At 34.2% G+C, this 19090-nt stretch overlaps 1 protein-coding gene across 4 annotated transcripts; it reads right to left on the bottom strand.

Moving 5' to 3' along the window:
• Positions 1–1774: 1774 nt before the first annotated feature.
• LOC134262750 (run domain Beclin-1-interacting and cysteine-rich domain-containing protein-like) lies at positions 1775–19065 on the bottom strand. Of its 4 annotated transcripts, XM_062745097.1 has the most exons (23): positions 18939–19065; positions 14747–14900; positions 13712–13922; positions 13507–13613; positions 12511–12706; positions 11418–11954; positions 11003–11103; positions 10553–10726; positions 10045–10087; positions 9758–9817; positions 9464–9508; positions 8799–8885; positions 8312–8348; positions 7977–8115; positions 5562–5645; positions 5364–5440; positions 5135–5199; positions 4369–4669; positions 3989–4067; positions 3477–3551; positions 2674–2767; positions 2480–2552; positions 1776–2199 (listed from the first exon to the last, which is right to left on the bottom strand). In XM_062745097.1, the coding sequence occupies exons 1-23, from the start codon at positions 18971–18973 to the stop codon at positions 2142–2144; spliced, it is 2832 nt and encodes a 943-aa protein (XP_062601081.1). In that variant the 5' UTR covers positions 18974–19065; the 3' UTR covers positions 1776–2141. The 4 variants fall into 4 exon arrangements, with proteins under 4 accessions (XP_062601090.1, XP_062601081.1, XP_062601095.1 ...); XM_062745106.1 differs by lacking the exon at positions 8799–8885 and having other exon boundaries at positions 1775–2199; XM_062745099.1 differs by lacking the exon at positions 9758–9817 and having other exon boundaries at positions 1777–2199.
• Between the last annotated feature and the right edge of the window lie 25 nt (positions 19066–19090).

Here is a 19090-nt window from a genome sequence, read left to right as displayed (position 1 = left end):
GTGGGGAAGGGGGGGGGAAGAAGGGAGAGGTCAATCATAATTTAAACAATTAAAAACAGAATCAGTATGGTTCACCTTCTTTCTGTTTTTTTAAGCAACAAACAAAACTTCATCCTTGACACATGTCTATCTTGGTTCCCTGGCTGCTGAATTAGCTCCATGTTTATATCTTCTTCTTACTGGACCGACCTTGTCAGTCAAACATATTTGTAAATAGTAACAATGGAAACAAGTTTAAAGAGGTATGTCTCGTGCACGATGTCAACTTTGCGATGTGGACGATGTCAACATGATGGTGAATGAAAACAAAGTAGACGATGTATTATGATATCGTTGTTGACAATGTCAATATAGAAAAACTGACAATGTTGACGATATCAACACTATATCGTGTTTACACTGTTTACATTGCGATGCCAACAATATCTATTTGATAAAGTGAACTGGATATGAATGAGTTTAAAAGGTTAGAAAGTATTGAAATATTTTTCTTTTACAGATCGTAAATATCTTAGTTCATTTTTCTACGAGCTCTATGTTGACTTTACACGAGAATGTTGATGTCCTTGTTTCATCCACTTGTTGTCTAGAGCTTGTACTTCTTCTGGCGGCCGCCACATAAATAACTGGAGGCCGCCAGATACCGTGGTACATTGTAATTATTTGGCAGTCGCCGAACATGCGCGGATCTAGGGGGGGGGGGGTTCAGGACCCCCTCTGGAATTTACCCGGTTAAAAAATGTATATACTAAAAAAAAAACAAGAAAAAAGTTACACTGGACCCCGCTTGGAAAACGCTGACCCACCCTGGTAAACGCGAATATGTGTGAAATGGGTATGAAAAGTGAAAGATTTGAGGCAATAGAAGTCACCACTACCCCCACCCCCCACGAAATAGTTTTTTGACGTTTGGGCGAGTTTTTTTTTTTTTTTTTTTTTTGCTTGTCAAGAAATTTCTGGGATTGGATTTTCTTTTTGACTGGGGTGGACCCCCCCCCCCCCCTGGAAAAAATTTCTGGATCCGCGCCTGCCGAATAAATATTTTCTTACCTTGCTTCTATCCGCTACCGTTTATACACAGGTATTGTTAATTGATAAAATGTCGATATATCTAAATGTTGAATTGGCAAAAACTGTTACGATATGAATGAAACCTTCTCCCAAAATGATAAAATGTTTTAAAGTAAATTACCTGTCCCTGATCATTCTAATTTTTGAACATCCTTGCTGAAAAGCAGCATCTGAAACCTGAGGGTACAATAAACATCATCAAGGTACAATAAACATCATCAACGGTAGATGCACCACTTGTTTAACTCTGATCAATACTGAGTGCATAGCACAAACAGGTGGATTTAGAGTACAGCATCAGATAGTAAAGCCACCCCCCCAATTTCTTTCAGATGCAATTCTAAGCATCAGTTTCAATTTCATCCAATTTCACTACAACTTAGTACACTGGAATAAAACAAGATGCATATTTTTTCTATTGGTTATTGACTCCAAAAAACATTGTTTCAATGGTAAATAAAAAAAAAGAGTAGTAAACAAAGAAATTGTTTCTAAAAAGAATTCAGCTCTAATTTTTATACAGTTTTTGACTGATTTAAGGTAGGTGCAGAAGAATAAATTATGGTACCTTAGTCTGCACATTAATTATTAATTCCAACGAAGAATGCTGCATTTTTTTTTTACAGTTAACAAAAACAAATAAAAAAATAAGGATATAAAATTTCTTTATTGAAATTTATTTCGATATAAATTAGCTAATTGATTTAAAGTAGCATGGAAATTTGATTTTATTTCTTTCTTAAGCAAAATGTGCAATGCTGAACAGTTTTATATAAAACTCCAATGACATGAATAATTCATCTTGGAATTGGAGCTGTATCTTAAATTTTCATAGCCATTAAACTATTCATGATTTAGCTAGCACATTATTACACATTTTATGCAGACATACATGTATTTAAGATCATACATGACTATCTCTGTATAATTTTGAAGAACATTTTACTTAAAGCATCTATTTAAAAGCCTTACAGAACATGAAGGGTTTCGATCAGTGAATAATAAAGTCTATAGTCAATAAATAATATCACAATCATTGCACAACTTCATGACCAATCTACTCTGTAAGTTCAGGTGTCACTTTCATCTGATGAATCTAGGGCTTTAGTTTCTTGTAGCTGTCTTCTTCTACAAAATATAGTAAAGCACCTTGAAATTTTATCTGAATATACCATCATGTATCAGGATTTGGTTGCACATTCAGTTTATACTTAAGCTCAAATATACAATTATCTTAACCAGTATGTACACTACAACCTTCCCTGCTCACAACAGAAAGAAAAAATAATTCTTTGAAAAGACAACTAAGGCAAGAACGTCATAGCCCTCTCTACAACACAGCACGACTTAAAATTTTTGACATGCTTGCTACATGTATACACTTGTTTTCATGCTATGGTACTTTTACCTTGCTTCAAGCCTTGAACACTTTGGACATTTTCCTTCTATATAACACGACTTGTGAAAACAAGATGAACAGTCTGGAAAGAAAGGAGAGAATAATAACATGATATGCTTTGTTAATGATAGTGATATAATACATGTAGTATGATAAATATTTGTCTGAATGGAATATCTAATTAAACACAAAGTGTAACAAACCTTTACAAACAGTGACTGTATGCAGCTGGAATGGAAAGATGACATCATTTTCATCTCTACAGAGCTCACAAATATATCCAAATCCCTGGCAGAACTACAAAATTAGACAGGTATAAGAATATCCATAGAGAAGTACCACAAGAGGCCCATGGGCCATAACACTCTCCTGAGTTACTATGACATTACCGTGAATGATTTAGTGTGGTCTAGCCACTTTGAAATACCGGTATTTCTTTCTACATTCTGCCTTGTGAAACTAATCACATATTCTAGCTTGATCTGATCAAATACTAGTATAAATCAACTATCTGAGGATACCTGCAAATGAGTTTACTAATGTTCCTTTGTATACATTTGATCCCCTGCTGTACACACTACCCCATGGGGTCATGATTTGAACATATTTAATTGCAGTTAATTCTACACCATGTAATAAAGATTTCAAAAACAAAATAATCTTTTCTGGCCAAGCTGAAAAGAAATACTTTTGAAGCTGCCATTTAATTTTTACAAACACTGAATTACAAATGTATCTCCCTTGAAAGAGGACTTGTCCACCTGAACACACTTCGGTCCTCTTTATGCTGTGTCGACTTTGGCTGAAACTGACTAGTGATTCTGGGGAAACTGGGAAAAATTTACGAGGACACTGACAACAATAACATGCAACAGACAGAGCTTGCTAAGAGCTCACTTGAGCCTTTTGGCTCAGATGAGCTAATTAAACAAAGGTACAGTTCTCAGATGAGTCAAACGTGTATAGGTAAAGAATGTGGGTTAACACCAGGCAGAGTCTGTCTTACCGTGCATTCCTCTATGTGATCTGTGGCTTCTGTCACCAAATCCCTGAGCTTTGTACACATGGAATTATTTTTTATCTGAAAAAAAAAACATAATCCATTTACTTATCCATAGTCTTAGTACAAAAAAATAACTCAACCTTAGACAAAATTTCAGATTATAAAACATCCAGATTAAACAAGTTCAACTGTAAATATTAAAATCTTTTCTTTTTTAAATTGAAATACAGTAGAATATCAAATTGTCACGGGGTTAAAATTTTGTTGTTTTGCCATCCAAGATGGTTTTTTTGGGCATCAAATTTCGTTGTTTTAAAGAGTAACCCTAAAGTCATATAAAAAATTTCGCTTTGGGGGGGGGGGGGGGGGGGGGGGGGGAAAATGTACGAAATATTTGAATAAAATCCAGGTCTTTTGGCAGCCATAACACATTATTACACATTCCTATGCTTTAAAGAACAAATACAATGTATTATTTCGAATTATCAAAGAAGATAACTGAAAAGTGAACTTACATTGACAAGATCACAGATAGAATACACATCAACATCCTCATGCCAATGGGAAGGCTCTGTCTTTATCTTGCTAATAATACTGTGAAAACATACAATTTAAATCAAGAATTATTAAAATTTGAGACATGAATGTTTCATTTATTACATGTAAAAAACTTAACCAATGTATTGTAATCTCAAGCAGATAAGTCACAGTAATGTTTTTTTTCAAACTTATAATACTACTCAAATAAAACTTTACCAATGATTGTAATTTAGCATAAGATGCTGACTATCATTTCCTAAAGTTTTAAATTAACTATTATTTTTGTGATTCAATTTCCCACTCAAATGTTCAATAATCAAGAAAAATTATATAGATTAAAGAAAATACATTTTACCTTTCCGAATATTTACAAATTGCAAGGAATTTACACAGGTACATAAGTTGTAGTCGTAAAGCGTGAATAGTATCCAGTATCTTCACTTTTTTGAACAATGATGGATTAATTGTCAATAAATTAAAATAAGGTTCGTTAAAAATCCTTGAGAGTAGGCGCCAAGAAAAATCAGACACCGGATATTGCTTGAAATCCCATTTCCTAATTATATGTCCAGGAATGTAATTGACTTTGTTTGTGTGACAACACTGACAGAAATATTTCCCAAGATATACACAGTATCGGAATCTCTTCATATAGGCTGAAATGCAAAATTCATAAAATAAGAACCTCATAACATAAGTTGAAATAAGCTTCAATCCTTATAAATTAATTTCAGTGTAGACAATGAGACAATTTTTCCTCCGGAAAAAGGCTTCAATTTAACAAATTTTATAAGTAAAGTCAACCGGAGTAATACATGTTTGGCGTAACTCGTTGTGACATAGACAAGATATGTTATATAAAATGGATTAAATCTTTTACCCAATCAAATGACGTTTTACCACTAAAATTTGAATTATTTTTTGATATCCCATTCAACTACTTTTCAACAACTGAATGTATCAAATTTCTTCGTTAAAAGAAAAAAAAAATAGAAAAACAAACACTGCATATATGTATACACAGTGTATATCAAAAGGAAATAATTTTTATACTGTCTATAAAATATACAAAAATTTTGCTTTCTAAGAATTTAATTAAAACCAGTTCTCAGTCGGTTTACCTGGTTCAACTCTGGTTCCACATCCAGCACACCGGAAATTCTGTTTTTCCATTACATCCCCTCTCCTGAAAATTCATCAAATTACATTTGTATTTAAATAAACTTTTATCTTTTGTCTATTATATTTTAATGTACTGTACATTAGGGGTATTTAAAATTAACTCTCCTTTTCACAGTTGACACAAAATAAGACAATAATGCTCTTAGTTTGATTTCAAGTTTCACTCACTTCTGATATGGATGAATGTCAAAAATTATCTGAGATCGGGGAGGGGCCCATTCATTGTTTCCCCTCAATCTCAATGCCTGAAAAAAAAGCACTGCAATAAGATGTCAGACCAAAAAGTGTGGCAGTCTTAGAAAGACTTTTTTTTTTACATGTAAATAAATACATCTTATGCAACCATTAAGTTGCCATGTTTCTTACCCCAATCACAGAGTTTGTAAATCCTTCCATTTCACTTTCCCCATCATCAGGGGATATTGGATAAGACTTTGGCAAGGGAAGTAACTGCAAAGCAAAAAAGAAATATTTCAAAAAGTTCAACTAAATAGATTTTGATTCCACATGTCACGGATTATCTGCGGATTTATGTATCGTACGTAACGTTATTGTTACGTCACAATACTGTACGTTATGTTTCTATAGTTAATAACAGAGTCTAAAATAAACCACTATATGATCAAGACGCATTTCTATTCTTTCCACAACAACTTATTTGCCTTTGGGCGTAATCATATCGTGACTGAAGATTGCTGTTTTTAGCATGAAAATGCTCCAAGTGAGTGCTGTAGGTCTTGATATTAACAACTTGATTCTGTAATTCATGAACCTCGTTATGCAGACGCCCGTTTTCGTACGCTAGTTTATTTATCTGTTCCATCATATCCTTCAATAGTCTGAAAATTTCTTTGTTGGTCAAAATTTAACAATCTCTCTAGCAGGGTACCATTTTCTCGTTCCAAAGCGTTAATCCTTTCTGTCTTAGACTTCAGCTCTGACTTAAGTTGCTTTATCTTGTTAGTCAGCTTGCTACGTTCTTGAATGGAGTCCACAGTCCGACTCACAGAAGTGGAAGCTGATTTCCATAAAACACTTTTATGTCGTTGTTCAACGTTTATTTCTGTGAGTTTTGGTTTGCTCGTTCCTACAATGTTGACAATTGTTGATTTGGTGGGCTCGTCTCTGTCCCTCGTTAGTTTCATGTCGCATATACTTGTGTGGTGTTTCTTCTGGCACTTTTTACATCTGTTGCGGGATTTACAATCTGTGGCGCGGTGGTTTCCTAAGCAGTTGAAACATAATTTCTTCCATATTAAGATATCGAATCTTGTACTTACTTCTGTAACTTTCTTACAGTCCCCTGGAAAGTGATTCTCTGTGCAACAATAAATGCATGGGCGGCTCTTTATCTCTGTTCTTTCGACATAAGGAGTTGACTTTCTTGTTTTCTGGTTGTGTCCATTATGAACATGGCGTTGTTTCTTTGAGGCTCCGGTAAGAAACATTGCTGTTGCGTGGAATTCATCGCTGTTTTCAATCTGGCCTGATTCAAGGATTTTGACTTCTTTGCTGATAGCTTTACGAAGATTGTGTAGTGAAATGTTGTCACCATCGTACTCACGTGCAATGTTTTTCCGGATTTCAGCTGGTAGCTTGTTGATTATGACTGGAATAAGTAAAGCTCCGTACATCTCTTGTTTTTGTCCTAAACACTCTAAACTCCTGACCTGAGATTCCAAGCAGTCTCCATAATTTCTTAAACTTATGGCGTCGTTTCTCGGGGCATGCAGTTCCATAAGTGCTCTCATGTGTGCATTGATAATTTTTTGCGGTTGACCAAACCGTTCCTTGAGCAGGTCTATGGCGGTTTCATAATTTGCGTTTGTGAGAGTAAATCCTGCAATGGTTTGTGCTGCTGCGTCCTGTAATTGAGCCTTGAGATACGAAAACTTCTGAATTGGTGTTAAAGTTTGGTTGCGGTGAATTGTTGATTCGTATGAATCCTAAAATGTATTCCATTCTAGTATATCCCCGTCAAAATGTGGAAGATTTAGTTTCGGTAGTCGATGATTATTTGTGGCCTGGTTGGATGGTAATGACAAAACATTTTTCTGCCAATCGTGGTTACTTTGTTCATCGAGATCAGTGGCAGGAAAATTGTTTAGAATATTCTCACAAGCCGTTTCACTTGAGTTGATTGCAGCTGCTGTGTTTACGTTACTATCATGAATTTCTAAGGCGGGTACAAAACACTCAGCACTGGCGTTCAAAGTTTTACATGAAACCTTATCGTAAATTTTTCTGTTTTCTTAATTTTGCAGTCTAATTCGTACATATACTCATCTGTGTTTGTGATTTCTTCTTCTATGTCCTCTTCAGATAATGCGTCTAATATGCGTTCATTTAGTTCTTGTAGAGTTTGTCTTTTTTGCGTTAGGGACTTTCTGATTATTTCGATTTCCCCCGTTACTTCACTGGCTGTATTTTCTTTCAAGTCCAAAAATCGTCCGAAAAGTTTCGTCACCGCTGATCTGTTACCGGCCCGTATGGCTTTCAGTCTTCCTTCCATTTTACGTATTATGTAGACATTCCGTCGATCACGGCACCAAAATTGTTGTGGAAAGAATAGAAATGCATCTTGATCGTATAGTGGTTTATTTTAGACTCTGTTATTAACTATAGAAACATAACGTACAGTATTGTGACGTAACAATAACGTTACGTACGATACATAAATCCGCGGATAATCCGTGACACCACACATTCACTGACATTAATGTGCTCGCTCTCTCTCTCTCTCTCTCTCTCTCTCTCTCTCTCTCTCTCTCGTGCTCTCACCTCCTGCGGTGCCTCAGAAATTGGAACAAGCCACTCTAAATCAGATGCCTTGGGAAGCTGCTTTTCTGAGAATTTCTTCAGTAGAAGAATGGCCACAGATTCTGCTGATACTCCAGACTGGTCTGAAACCTCCATAGAACTGCACAACAAAGACATAAACCTATAGATTTTAAAATCTTTAGAAACATCTGTTTTAAATGAGTCTTTGACCTCGTGTCCAAACTCAACTCAGATTTTTACTCTAGCATCGTGCATGGTTTCAAAAATTTAACTTTATTGTTACAATATAGCACAATGGTAACGAAAAATCATACATTCAATACCATAAAACTTACCTTTGTCTGTCAGGTTTAACCTTTTGTAAATCAGCATCTTTAAAAGAAAGTGGTCATTCAGTAAATGTAATTAAGCAAATATACTGGAGATTAATATTCTGACTTCATTTGGAGGAAATGATTTTAACATTAATTAAGTTTTTTAAAACAAAATAAAAGCAATTTTTTCTTGAAATCTTTCACATGCTCAGTGCATCAAAATAACAAGAGGCTCATGTGCAACTACACTCACCTGAGTAGCACAAATTGGGATAAATAAGGTCTTTTAGGATTTCCATAAACTGTTTAACATCAAATTTTTGCTTTCAACTGATGTACATTTCTTGTTTTGGAGAAGGATACAGATAAACAGACAAGTGACAAATAATTTTTTATCAGAAAATTTAAAACTTTGACAGACTCAATCGATTCTCTGTCTTGGTTGGACTCGAAATCAAAACTTTGCGAAGTAAGCAAGCAGAGGTAAGGTTTGGACTGAAGTGCATACCTGAGTATAGTGAAGCCAGGGATAATGAAAGCCCTTTGGATTTGAGTAAACTCAAATTTTCCTCATTTTCTTGTTCATTATCTGAAACTGTATAATTCAGTTGCATTAAAAGTGAATTGTCAGAAACTGATTTTTTTTTCATTTTCACAATCATCTGTCATCACACCATTTGTATGGTGCTTTATTTTAGATTTGTTTCTCTTTTTGCTGAATGGAAAAAAATGTATCAGTATTCCATATGTAGTATTCTATTTATCATGATGTTACAGCTATTCTGACAAGTCTGTCTTTTATTTTTAACATACAGAATTACAACTTGAATTGTTAGTAATTAAAATTTCAGACTCCTGTATGGAAAGTGTTGATTTATTTTTCCCTGAACAATATATACAGAAGCTACATGTAGACGTTAATTAGCACTGATCTGGGATGCCATCATGGTACATGTAACAGGATTTAAATTTTGTAGTGCTGAGTGTTCAGGTAATGCTTGGTATGGGGTAGATGTGTGCAACCTAAGGTGCCTTTGGATTTTACATAACTTCTCTTTATTTGAAGTTTTTTTTAAAAAGCCCTTGCACAACCCATTTTATGAATAAAGTTTATTGTAATTTACTAGATTTTTAATTTCTAAATACTGGTGCATTAAGTGAAAGACAACTTACTTGTAAACTCAATTTCTTCCACCCCAGCTTCAGAATCACTGCTGTCTGAGAAGTGAAATAAAAGAGAAAAGTTAAACAAACATATGCAGGAAATAATGATATTTTATAATCATAGAAAGAAATCATTGAAAGTACATATGTATGTTTCGTCACGAAGTGAATACAGTGTATGTATTTCTGAATATATCTGATTATTTGATTAACAAATGTATTTACATGCATTAAACTAAAAGATGTTAACTAGTTCTTAATTCACTCAAACTTCAACATTTGAATACAAATATCAATGCACACCTGTATTATTTTGGAAGGATGAACTTAAAACTGATGAAGGACTCTTGCTAGTAGTAGCAGCTGATAAAATGAAAATATAGTGGATATTAAAAGCCCAAAAGTACTTATAAAACAAAAGTATGCTATACTATACAAATAAAAACAAATATGAAATTATATTTGTGACTAGAATTCAAAGTACAAAAAAATTATCAGTGTACATAGAAGCAAATAAACAAAATGAAAAAAAAAAAATCAAGTGAGAGTTGAGTACTTCTTGTGAAAAAGTGAAATTATGAATTACTTACTTTCAGTCAGTCCATCACTTGATGTAGGGAAAAATTTGGCTCTCTGTGAAAGAGAAAAAGTAGAAAAATTTTTTGCTTATGGACCTTAAATTTCTTTTTTTTTTTTTACCCCCCTTACTTTCTATTGGTCTTTGATCCAGATTCAATGTTGAAGTTTATTTTTCTTACTCACTAAGTTTCTACTGATATCTAATCCAGGTTTATTGTTTAGGATTTTTTCCGTACCTCCCTAAGTTTCTGTTGTTTTTCTGATTTGGATTCGTTGTTTGGTTAGTTGACTTACCTCCCTGAGTTTTTGTTGCTTTCTGATCCGGATTAATTTTTTTTTAGTTTGTTGATTACCTCCCTTGGTTTCTGTTGCTTTCTGATCCGGATTCGTTGTTTTAGTTTGTTGACTTACCTCCCATAGTTTCTGTTGATTTCTGGTCCGGATTCGTTTAGTTTGTTGACTTACCTCCCATAGTTTCTGTTGATTTCTGGTCCGGATTCGTTTAGTTTGTTGACTTACCTCCCTTAGTTTTTGTTGCTTTCTGATCCGGATTCGTTGTTTTAGTTTGTTGATTTCCTCGTCTGAATCCTCTTCATCCACATCCTCGCGTATTTTGGGACTTATCACATGGTTCCACTTCATCTGCTCAATGGCTGCTATTAAGGCCTCAGAAATACTAAAATGGGCATTCTCCTGTAAATTATAAAGTAAAACAAGAAGGATTCACAACTTATTGTAATATACCTCATGTTAATTTTCTTTTGAATGAAAACTGATATTCTTAATATGAGAAATTAAAAATTTCTCTTATGAACCTTCAATTTCTAAAATGAAAAATCTTTTTCACAACCATTACCTCTTTACAGGTTTTTAAAAAAAATAGGATTCAAATAATAGTCAAAATTCAAGCACCTGTTCACTGTACAATTAAAATCATGACATTATACACATGTACCTGTAATTTCTTACCTTGTCTAGATTGGCACAGGTGTGGAAATCCTGGGAGGACAGGTAATTAATGAGGGACTGTCCCTGTAGCGGTTGTTTAAATGTTCCCTCCCCTGGTACATCTTTAATTAAAAAGCCACATGATGTATAAAAATTCGATATTTAAATAAGGCATAGACTTTTCAATATCCATTTCAAAAATTTAATTATTTCAATATTTGAAACATCATTTCCATGTAATATCCAACAATTTGTTGTATGGGTTACTTATAACTTTAAAGGATACATGTACTGTATTTGCAGCATAACATGCAACTTAATAATATATCCATAAGTGAATGTCATTTGTCATAAAACTTGTGTTGGTTGATTGATGTACTGTATAATACATGTTCATGTTCCTTGATATTTATATGTAGGATAAAAGTTTACAAACCTTTATTTTCATATATTACTACTCCTTTTCCTTCTGCTGAAACCTTATTCTCCTTTTGTGTCATTTTCTCCACCTTGACCCCTCCTTGATCTGACCTTGACCTCTTATGTCCTTTTGCTTTCACTTTGGCCTTTTCCTTTTCTTCTCCCTTTGGAGGACATTCAGAGTCTGAGAAAATGTCTTCAAGTCTACTCACAGACGCCGGTGTTTCGTGGCTAAAGTCCTCATTATCTTTGTATATATTTTTAATCACAGCCGAGGTTTTGGAAATTCCCATATCTGACTGGCTCCTGACAATGACCTTTTTGGACTTATGATTGACCAGCTGTGGAGTGGACACCACTTCCTTTAAGGAGGGATCCCTATGGTTCATTTCATCACTGAATTCTATATTTAGGAGAGGATCACTATTTAAATTGTCATAGAAACTAAAATCTGGAGCATCCCTTGTTGGAGACTCGGAACCAGATTTACGTAGAACTGTCCTTAAAGATTCCCGCGCCAAGGTCTTGGTTTCTTCTGGACTTGTGCTTTCTCCTGTTATATAAAGCCCAGACTTACACAAATTTGAAAAACAATTTAGCCTTCAAAGCACAGACTTGCATATGTGGCAAAAAATTTGTCAATATAGTTTTGTCTTTGAGATCAATATTTTCAGTTTAGACAGTGCTATATTACAAATGTAACATGTTAGTCAATTTGATCCTATAAACAAATACCATAATATTACATTAAAATCAATATTTATATAATACAGGTATTATTCAGTCATCATATGCTTGTACATCCTGTATATCGATATATGAATTGATCTACACATATGAACATACCACTTAGCTGCTGAGTATCAGGTGTTTTTAAATGACATAAGGTAATAATGGTAATATGTTGTTCATTACACTGAAGTGATATTTGACTGGGGCAGTGGGATAGAATTATGAATAATACTCCTGTAATTTTAGGATTCAAGATTACAAATAAAGGAATTAGAAAGCAAATACAAATATGTCACGCTGTCGAAAATCTACATCATCTATTACGAATCAAACAACTCTAAATATTCTACCGGTAAATGAGAGTAATATTTTCATACTTATGGAGGAGGGAACAGCATGCTCATCAGACATGCATAAGATGCTCTCCTGTTTTGGAGATGCAAAAGGTGGTGCAAGTGCCATAGCATCATGGGAACTTGACTTCCTATCACCAACTGAGTTACGATGCTTTCTTTCTGGTACAGCCCAGGATCTACTTCTGGTTCCCTTGATATCATGGTGGTCGTGACTTAGCTAAAAATAGATAATTTCATTAAAATAAAATGCTAAGACAAGGCTGGAGTAATATAATCTATAAATGATCATGAAATACATTTAACTGATAAAGTTATTCATGAACTGTTGATCTGTTTGTACTTTGCCTTTTTCTCTTCATGGATCAAAATAGATACAAATGTACACGAAAATAATATACATTGTAATAAAGTTCATTATCTCTCTCTCTTCATTCTTAAAAATGTTGCCTTTGATTTGATTTCTCTCCACTTTAAAAAATATATAATTAAAATGCACATAATGTACCGGTAAGTATACCTTGCGGGGTTAAATTTGAAAGAAATGGCTATCTAGCTTGATAGTTTTATAAAGGAATAATACCGGTATTTACTGGTCACAGTAAGAGTTATCTTTCATTGATCAGAGGGTCAATGAACCTAAAGTTGTCCATTTCCTAACAAAAGTTGGCCAATGTCATAAAACTGCAGAAATTACCTAGCTATTACATATTGTCTGGGAATCAATTCAATTTCTGTGTATAATACTGTAAATCACTTTTTATTCGCGAGAACTTTATTTTCGCGTAATTACGCGAGACGGAATGCTCACGAAAATTTCATTCTCGCGTATTATAGAATTTCTTAAGATTATATAGAGCAATGACCACAATTCGTGAAAATTTTGTCTCGCTAATAAAGAGTCAATGACTATCTCGCGAAAATAAGGTGTCGCGAAAATTAAGTGATCTACAGTAGTTAAAACAGCAAAAACTAGCTATACTTATATGGATCAAACTTTATAAAATAAATTTCCTGTACCAATTTTAGATCCAGCTCAGCTAACATGGAAATTCTATTGAGCTCAATGGCTTTAAGACAGACACACAAAGCCTTGAAGTACTGCTCATCATTAAGGAAAGCAAACTCTGAAATTCCAGATATTCCAATAATCTTAATCAATTCAAAACAATACAAGCAAAACCACATTATTAAAAATAATAAATTTTAACACACTGATACTTACCGAAGTAAAACTTGCTCATCAGTGCCTTGTTGGACACAAGGGTAGATAACTGGGAGGATAGGGTGTGGTCCCTTAAGCTCTCTCTAAGCCAGGTGGTTCCCTTGTTTCCTCCTGATCTATTGACCTTGTCCAGTGCGGGGGCCAGGACAGGGTTCAATGTCTTCAGACTGTACACAATTGGCCAGAAGTCAAGCTGTATGCCCAAGTCTCCCTGTTTAAATGAATTTTATTTTTATTATTACTGGATATCATAGTAAAACATGCTTATTACCATAATTGCAAGGGAAAAAGAATTTTGCTTCATTATAAACAAAGTCCATTAAATTAAGTTCAAATCATATTTTAAAGCTCCTAGTAAAAAGAAAATCACTAAGCTGTAAGCATCAGTTCGTAACAACTTAACAAGCATGCTCACTGTAAACATGTTTGATTGTAATATTATTCATCATTTCTGGTTTGAAGAATTCATGAAAATCTGCATTCCAAACCAAAAACATACTTTAAAACCACCAAAGAAAAGGAAGCCTACTTTAAAATGCTTTCAGTGAAACACAAGATAAAATAGAACCTACAACTAAAACTTAAACCTTTTTCCATTGACATCCTAAGTAGATCTATATTAAACTTTTTGGGGAATCTCCTTTGATCTTGATGCTCTTTACATTTCTCCAGACCTACCTTGATGCTCTTCAGACCTATATGTACCTTAATGCTGCTCATGCAGACCGTGGTACATGATATACTCCCTGATCTATCTTAATGCTCTTCAGACCTTGGGACATGATATACTTCCTAGACCTACCTTAATTAATGCTCTTCAGACCCTGGTACATGATATACTCCCTCACCTACCTTATTGCTCTTCAGACCATGGTACATGATATACTCCCTGACCTACCTTAATGCTTTTCAGACCGTGGTACATGATATGCTGCCCTGACATACCTTAATGCTTTTCAGACCTTAGTACGATATGCTGCCCTGACCTACCTTAATGCTTTTCAGACCATGGTACGATATGCTGCCCTGACCTACCTTAATGCTCTTCAGACCGTGGTACATGATATGCTCCAGTTGAGCACACATCCTGTTGAGGCCTCCGTGGATGTTCCAGACATTACTGCTCTGTCCAGACAGCAGTCCCTCGGTCACTGTCTTCAATCCGAACAGCAAGCTCTTGTGTTCTGATCTGGAATACCGCAGACAAAATTTTCTCTTTCATGTTGAATTGTTAATAACACTATCAAACTGTTATACAGTAAAACTCGGTTATAGCGAATTTACTTCGCTATATCCATAATTCGTTATATCCGTATAACGAATTCGTATAACCATTACAGCGAATTCGCAATATGTGTGTTTTCCTTCAGGTATTACTACCAAATATGTTAGGGAAGCAAATATTACAAAACATATCTTCGATAACTAAGGTTTTATTATGAATTGAATTTTATATACAAATGCTAAAAGTAAATTAAATCAATTCAAATTTTCAAATTTTTTATAATGTTGGAAAGTTCGCTATAAAAGATGTAAATTTCATTATATTTAACCTTAACGGGACTCAAAATCAGTTCGCTATATCTGTAAATTTGTTATATCAGAGTTCGTTATAACCGTACAATTTTACAAAGATTTGTTACGAATTTTGCCGGGGACCCTGAAAAACTTCGCTATATCCGTGAATTTGTTATATCCGTGTTCGTACTAAACGAGTTTTACTGTAGTGCATGGCTATTATGTATATATGATGTCATATGGATTTTATTTTCTAAATCTAAAATGTGCATGCTGTCAAATTATGAAATTTATGCACAAATTTTGAATATAAACACTGAAGTATAAATACACATAGTTTTCCATCTTCGCTAGCCAAGGGTTTCTGATACACTACTCTCCTCATGATTATGAAGAGAGTAGTGTATCAGAGATCCTTGGCTAGCGAAGATGGGTTTACTTTCCTTATTTGTTTTGTAAATGCTACAGTACTATATAATGACAGAGACATATAAATTTTTAAATGTCTCTGGTCCTTTGTTTATAAGACCAAGTATAACATCTTGATCAGCTCCTCCATCATTTAGAAGTTCACAAAAAGTTATTTCTGTGGTTATGACAAGAACTCAAAAATCAACAATTTTGCACCAATTACACTGTGACTTATTAGATTGAACACCAAATACTAAAATAGATCTCCTGTCTTGCAGGAAATGGATGGGATCGCCACGATTACATGTTCGTGCCGAGTGGTATTACGCTGAGTGGTTTTGCCCCATTTAACTACAGATATGTTCTTCTGTTAAGTGATTTATTTTACGTAATTAGATCATTGAATATCATTTTATGCCTGATATAGAGTGAAATTCTTTAAGAATTTAAAATTAATTAATGCAACATATATCGATTCATTTATTTCAATAAAACAAATAAATAGGACCTATATAAATAAATATATAGATTTAATATTTTGGTTTAACAAAAAAAATACTTACCTACATTTTCTTAATGGATTCATCAATGGATACAGAGCTCTAAATGAAGCCATATTTGTAAAAAATTTTGGTATATCGAATAAAACATCGGTATAGATAGAAAAAAAAACCCACAAGGGCGGCCTTTCATCTTTAATTTTTATTAAGCTGCTCATATTAGTCTGCTAATCAAGGGGCGAAACCATTCCGAGCGAACAAGGATTCAGGGCAAAACCACCCGCATTCGTCTTGCATGAGGGAATCAGACCACTCCAGTATGCTAGAGGCTCATAAGAAGATACACGTTCTTTTGACGGTGCTGTGTAACTGAGGACATATAAGGAGCGTAGGGATGTTAACCAAGATTCATACTTGTAGGATATAGATCAGACTATAAATTATATTATTCATATATTCTTTGCAAACTGAACAGAAAACAAGGGCACCGCTAAGCGGAGCAACCCCTCGCGACTGGACATTCACTGGAAATGGCAATCTCTCATAAGAGAGAAATTCTTTCGAGGAACGTTAAACATGTTAAAGATTGATAGTACAAAGCATTTTGTTTAATGTCCCTCTCAGGAATTTTTTGCTCATATGAAGGCTTGCAAGTAGAGAGCTACACATTCTTTCCTATGATAGGAACTGTCACTGATGATCATTTAGCAGTGAGGGATCTTTTTGTGCCAGCATCTATTGGGACATGGGCCCGTGGTTTACAAGGTCTCATTCGAAGGACCAGTCTCCAGGTCCCACAAAAGGATTTAAACCCGCAACATTACAATCAGCTCCCTTACTCTTGACAAAATTATTGTGTTGATCCATTTTTTTTTTACAAAATACAAAATGCATAGCGTCTTGGTCAAGGGAGGGCATAACAGGGATACCTAATTTGGGGCAGTAAAGTATAATATAAGATATAAAATTGTTTTTCAGCACTTTTTATTTATTAAACAAAATTATCGGGGTGGAGGATGTCTATTTTTATCAAAAATCAAATTGCATATAATTTCAGGGGGGGGGGGGGGCATAATATGCATACGTAATTGGGCAGTTTCCCTTATACCTAGCAGAAACTTTCACGTATGCTATATGTAAATAAGTTTCCGTAATTTTAATTATTTACCTACCTACAATGTACATGATGTTAGTATATCTCACAGTTCCAGGCAATATGTATTTTTTCGTAATGAAAAATAATAATGTACATGTACATCAAGAGGTTAATTGAACTTGTGGATTGTATTACAGCTTTCGGGAATAACGTGCACTCCAAATTCCTTGACACTTGTTGCTAATCTGCTTCACGTAACTTTAAAACTGGCTCTTAAACTGGTTCCCTAGCGGAAATGATTATTGTCAATTCGTACATAAAATGTCAGGGTTTCGAGACAGTGAAAATGCCATATATGAAGAAATATTTCAACAATGAACTTGAAAATGAATCTAATAGGCTTCATCTTTTTATACTGTCACACAAGTATGTAAACGCTGAGAGTGGTTAACGCAAAGGTTCTCTGTCAATCTTGCCCACAAATGATTATTGTCAACTCGTACATAAAATTTCAGGGTTTCGAGGCATTAAAAATGCGATATCTGAAGAAATATTTCATCAATGAACTTGAAAATGAATAGGCTTCGTCCTTTTATACTGCCACACAAGTATGTAAATGCTGAGAATGGTTAATGCAAAGGTTTTCTGTCAATCTTGCCCACAAGGTGTAACACACACACTAACACACTAACACACACACATACGCACATTCGCGATGCTATATCCCCTCCGCAACTAGTTGCGCGAGGGGATAATAACAGGTCCAGCACAATCTCTTGATTAAGCTATATAGCTTGATTTAGCTATATAGCTTTATTAAGCTATTCGGAATAGCTTGATTAAGCTATTTTCTCAGACTTTTTTCTCAAATGTGCTATTTTTTCAACATGTGCAAAAAGTCGCACCTAGGTGCAGTGGAAATATTAAACTTTGTTCTCTTCTGAATACAATGCATGTAAAAATCACTCACCACATTGTGTCTCCTTGAGAGACTTTGTACTCCAAGTTTTAAAAGTTTTGGGGCTATTGATGAGTGACCACACAGTTATTTCTTGAATGAAATTATTAAGGAGGCCAGTTATGGCCAACAGGATAATCAATTAGTAACAGTTCAGCACAATGAGAAGCAATCATACTTACCCACGCCTCACCGCACACACAGTTACTCAAACAATGGAAATTTATATTTTGCTTAAAGTATTCAACAGCAGCAATGTAAGAACTTTCTATGATTTAGGTTGTATTTTTGATAGTCCATAGTACATATATGAATAGTCAAATACTTGCGACTTTTTGTTTTTTTCTTTCAAAAAACGTTTATATAAAAAAAACTGCATATAAATAGCTTTATCAAGCTATATTGAATAGCTTAATAAAGCTATATAGCTTTTTAAAGCTATCTAGCTTAATCAAGAGATTGTGCTGGACCTGAGTAATTCTGTAATCCTATTCTAAGAAACATCAAAAATATTCCAATGACCTTTGGAGATTTATCCCTTTCAAAAAAAATTGAGAAAATTTTACTTAAATTTATAGACTTAACCTTTGTATTCTTGGCTGGCTTACAATTAGCATGGTTGAATTGTCAAAAATTATAGAAACACAAAATAATAAAAAGTTGTCTCCGCCCATCAATCGCATCATATATTTTTGTTGATTTTCAATATTTACATTGATTATCTCTCAGAGAATTTTAATTAACCTGTAATTATGATCCGTGTGTACTTCATCTGACATCTTCTTGCAATTCAAAAGTCTACGTCCTTGATGATATATTGAATCAGAAATCTCAATAAATTTGTTTACATTTTGACTGCTATGTCGGAATTGTCATGTGTCTATTCAAGTCATTTC

The sequence above is a fragment of the Saccostrea cucullata genome, unplaced genomic scaffold (genome assembly GCF_032062105.1).
Source record: "Saccostrea cucullata isolate Sc308-1 unplaced genomic scaffold, CSIRO_AGI_Scuc_v1 ctg3394, whole genome shotgun sequence".
NCBI classification, from domain to species: domain Eukaryota; kingdom Metazoa; phylum Mollusca; class Bivalvia; order Ostreida; family Ostreidae; genus Saccostrea; species Saccostrea cuccullata.
The sequence above is the reverse complement of the archived record's forward strand: the minus strand, read 5'-3'. Positions and strand labels throughout refer to the sequence as shown.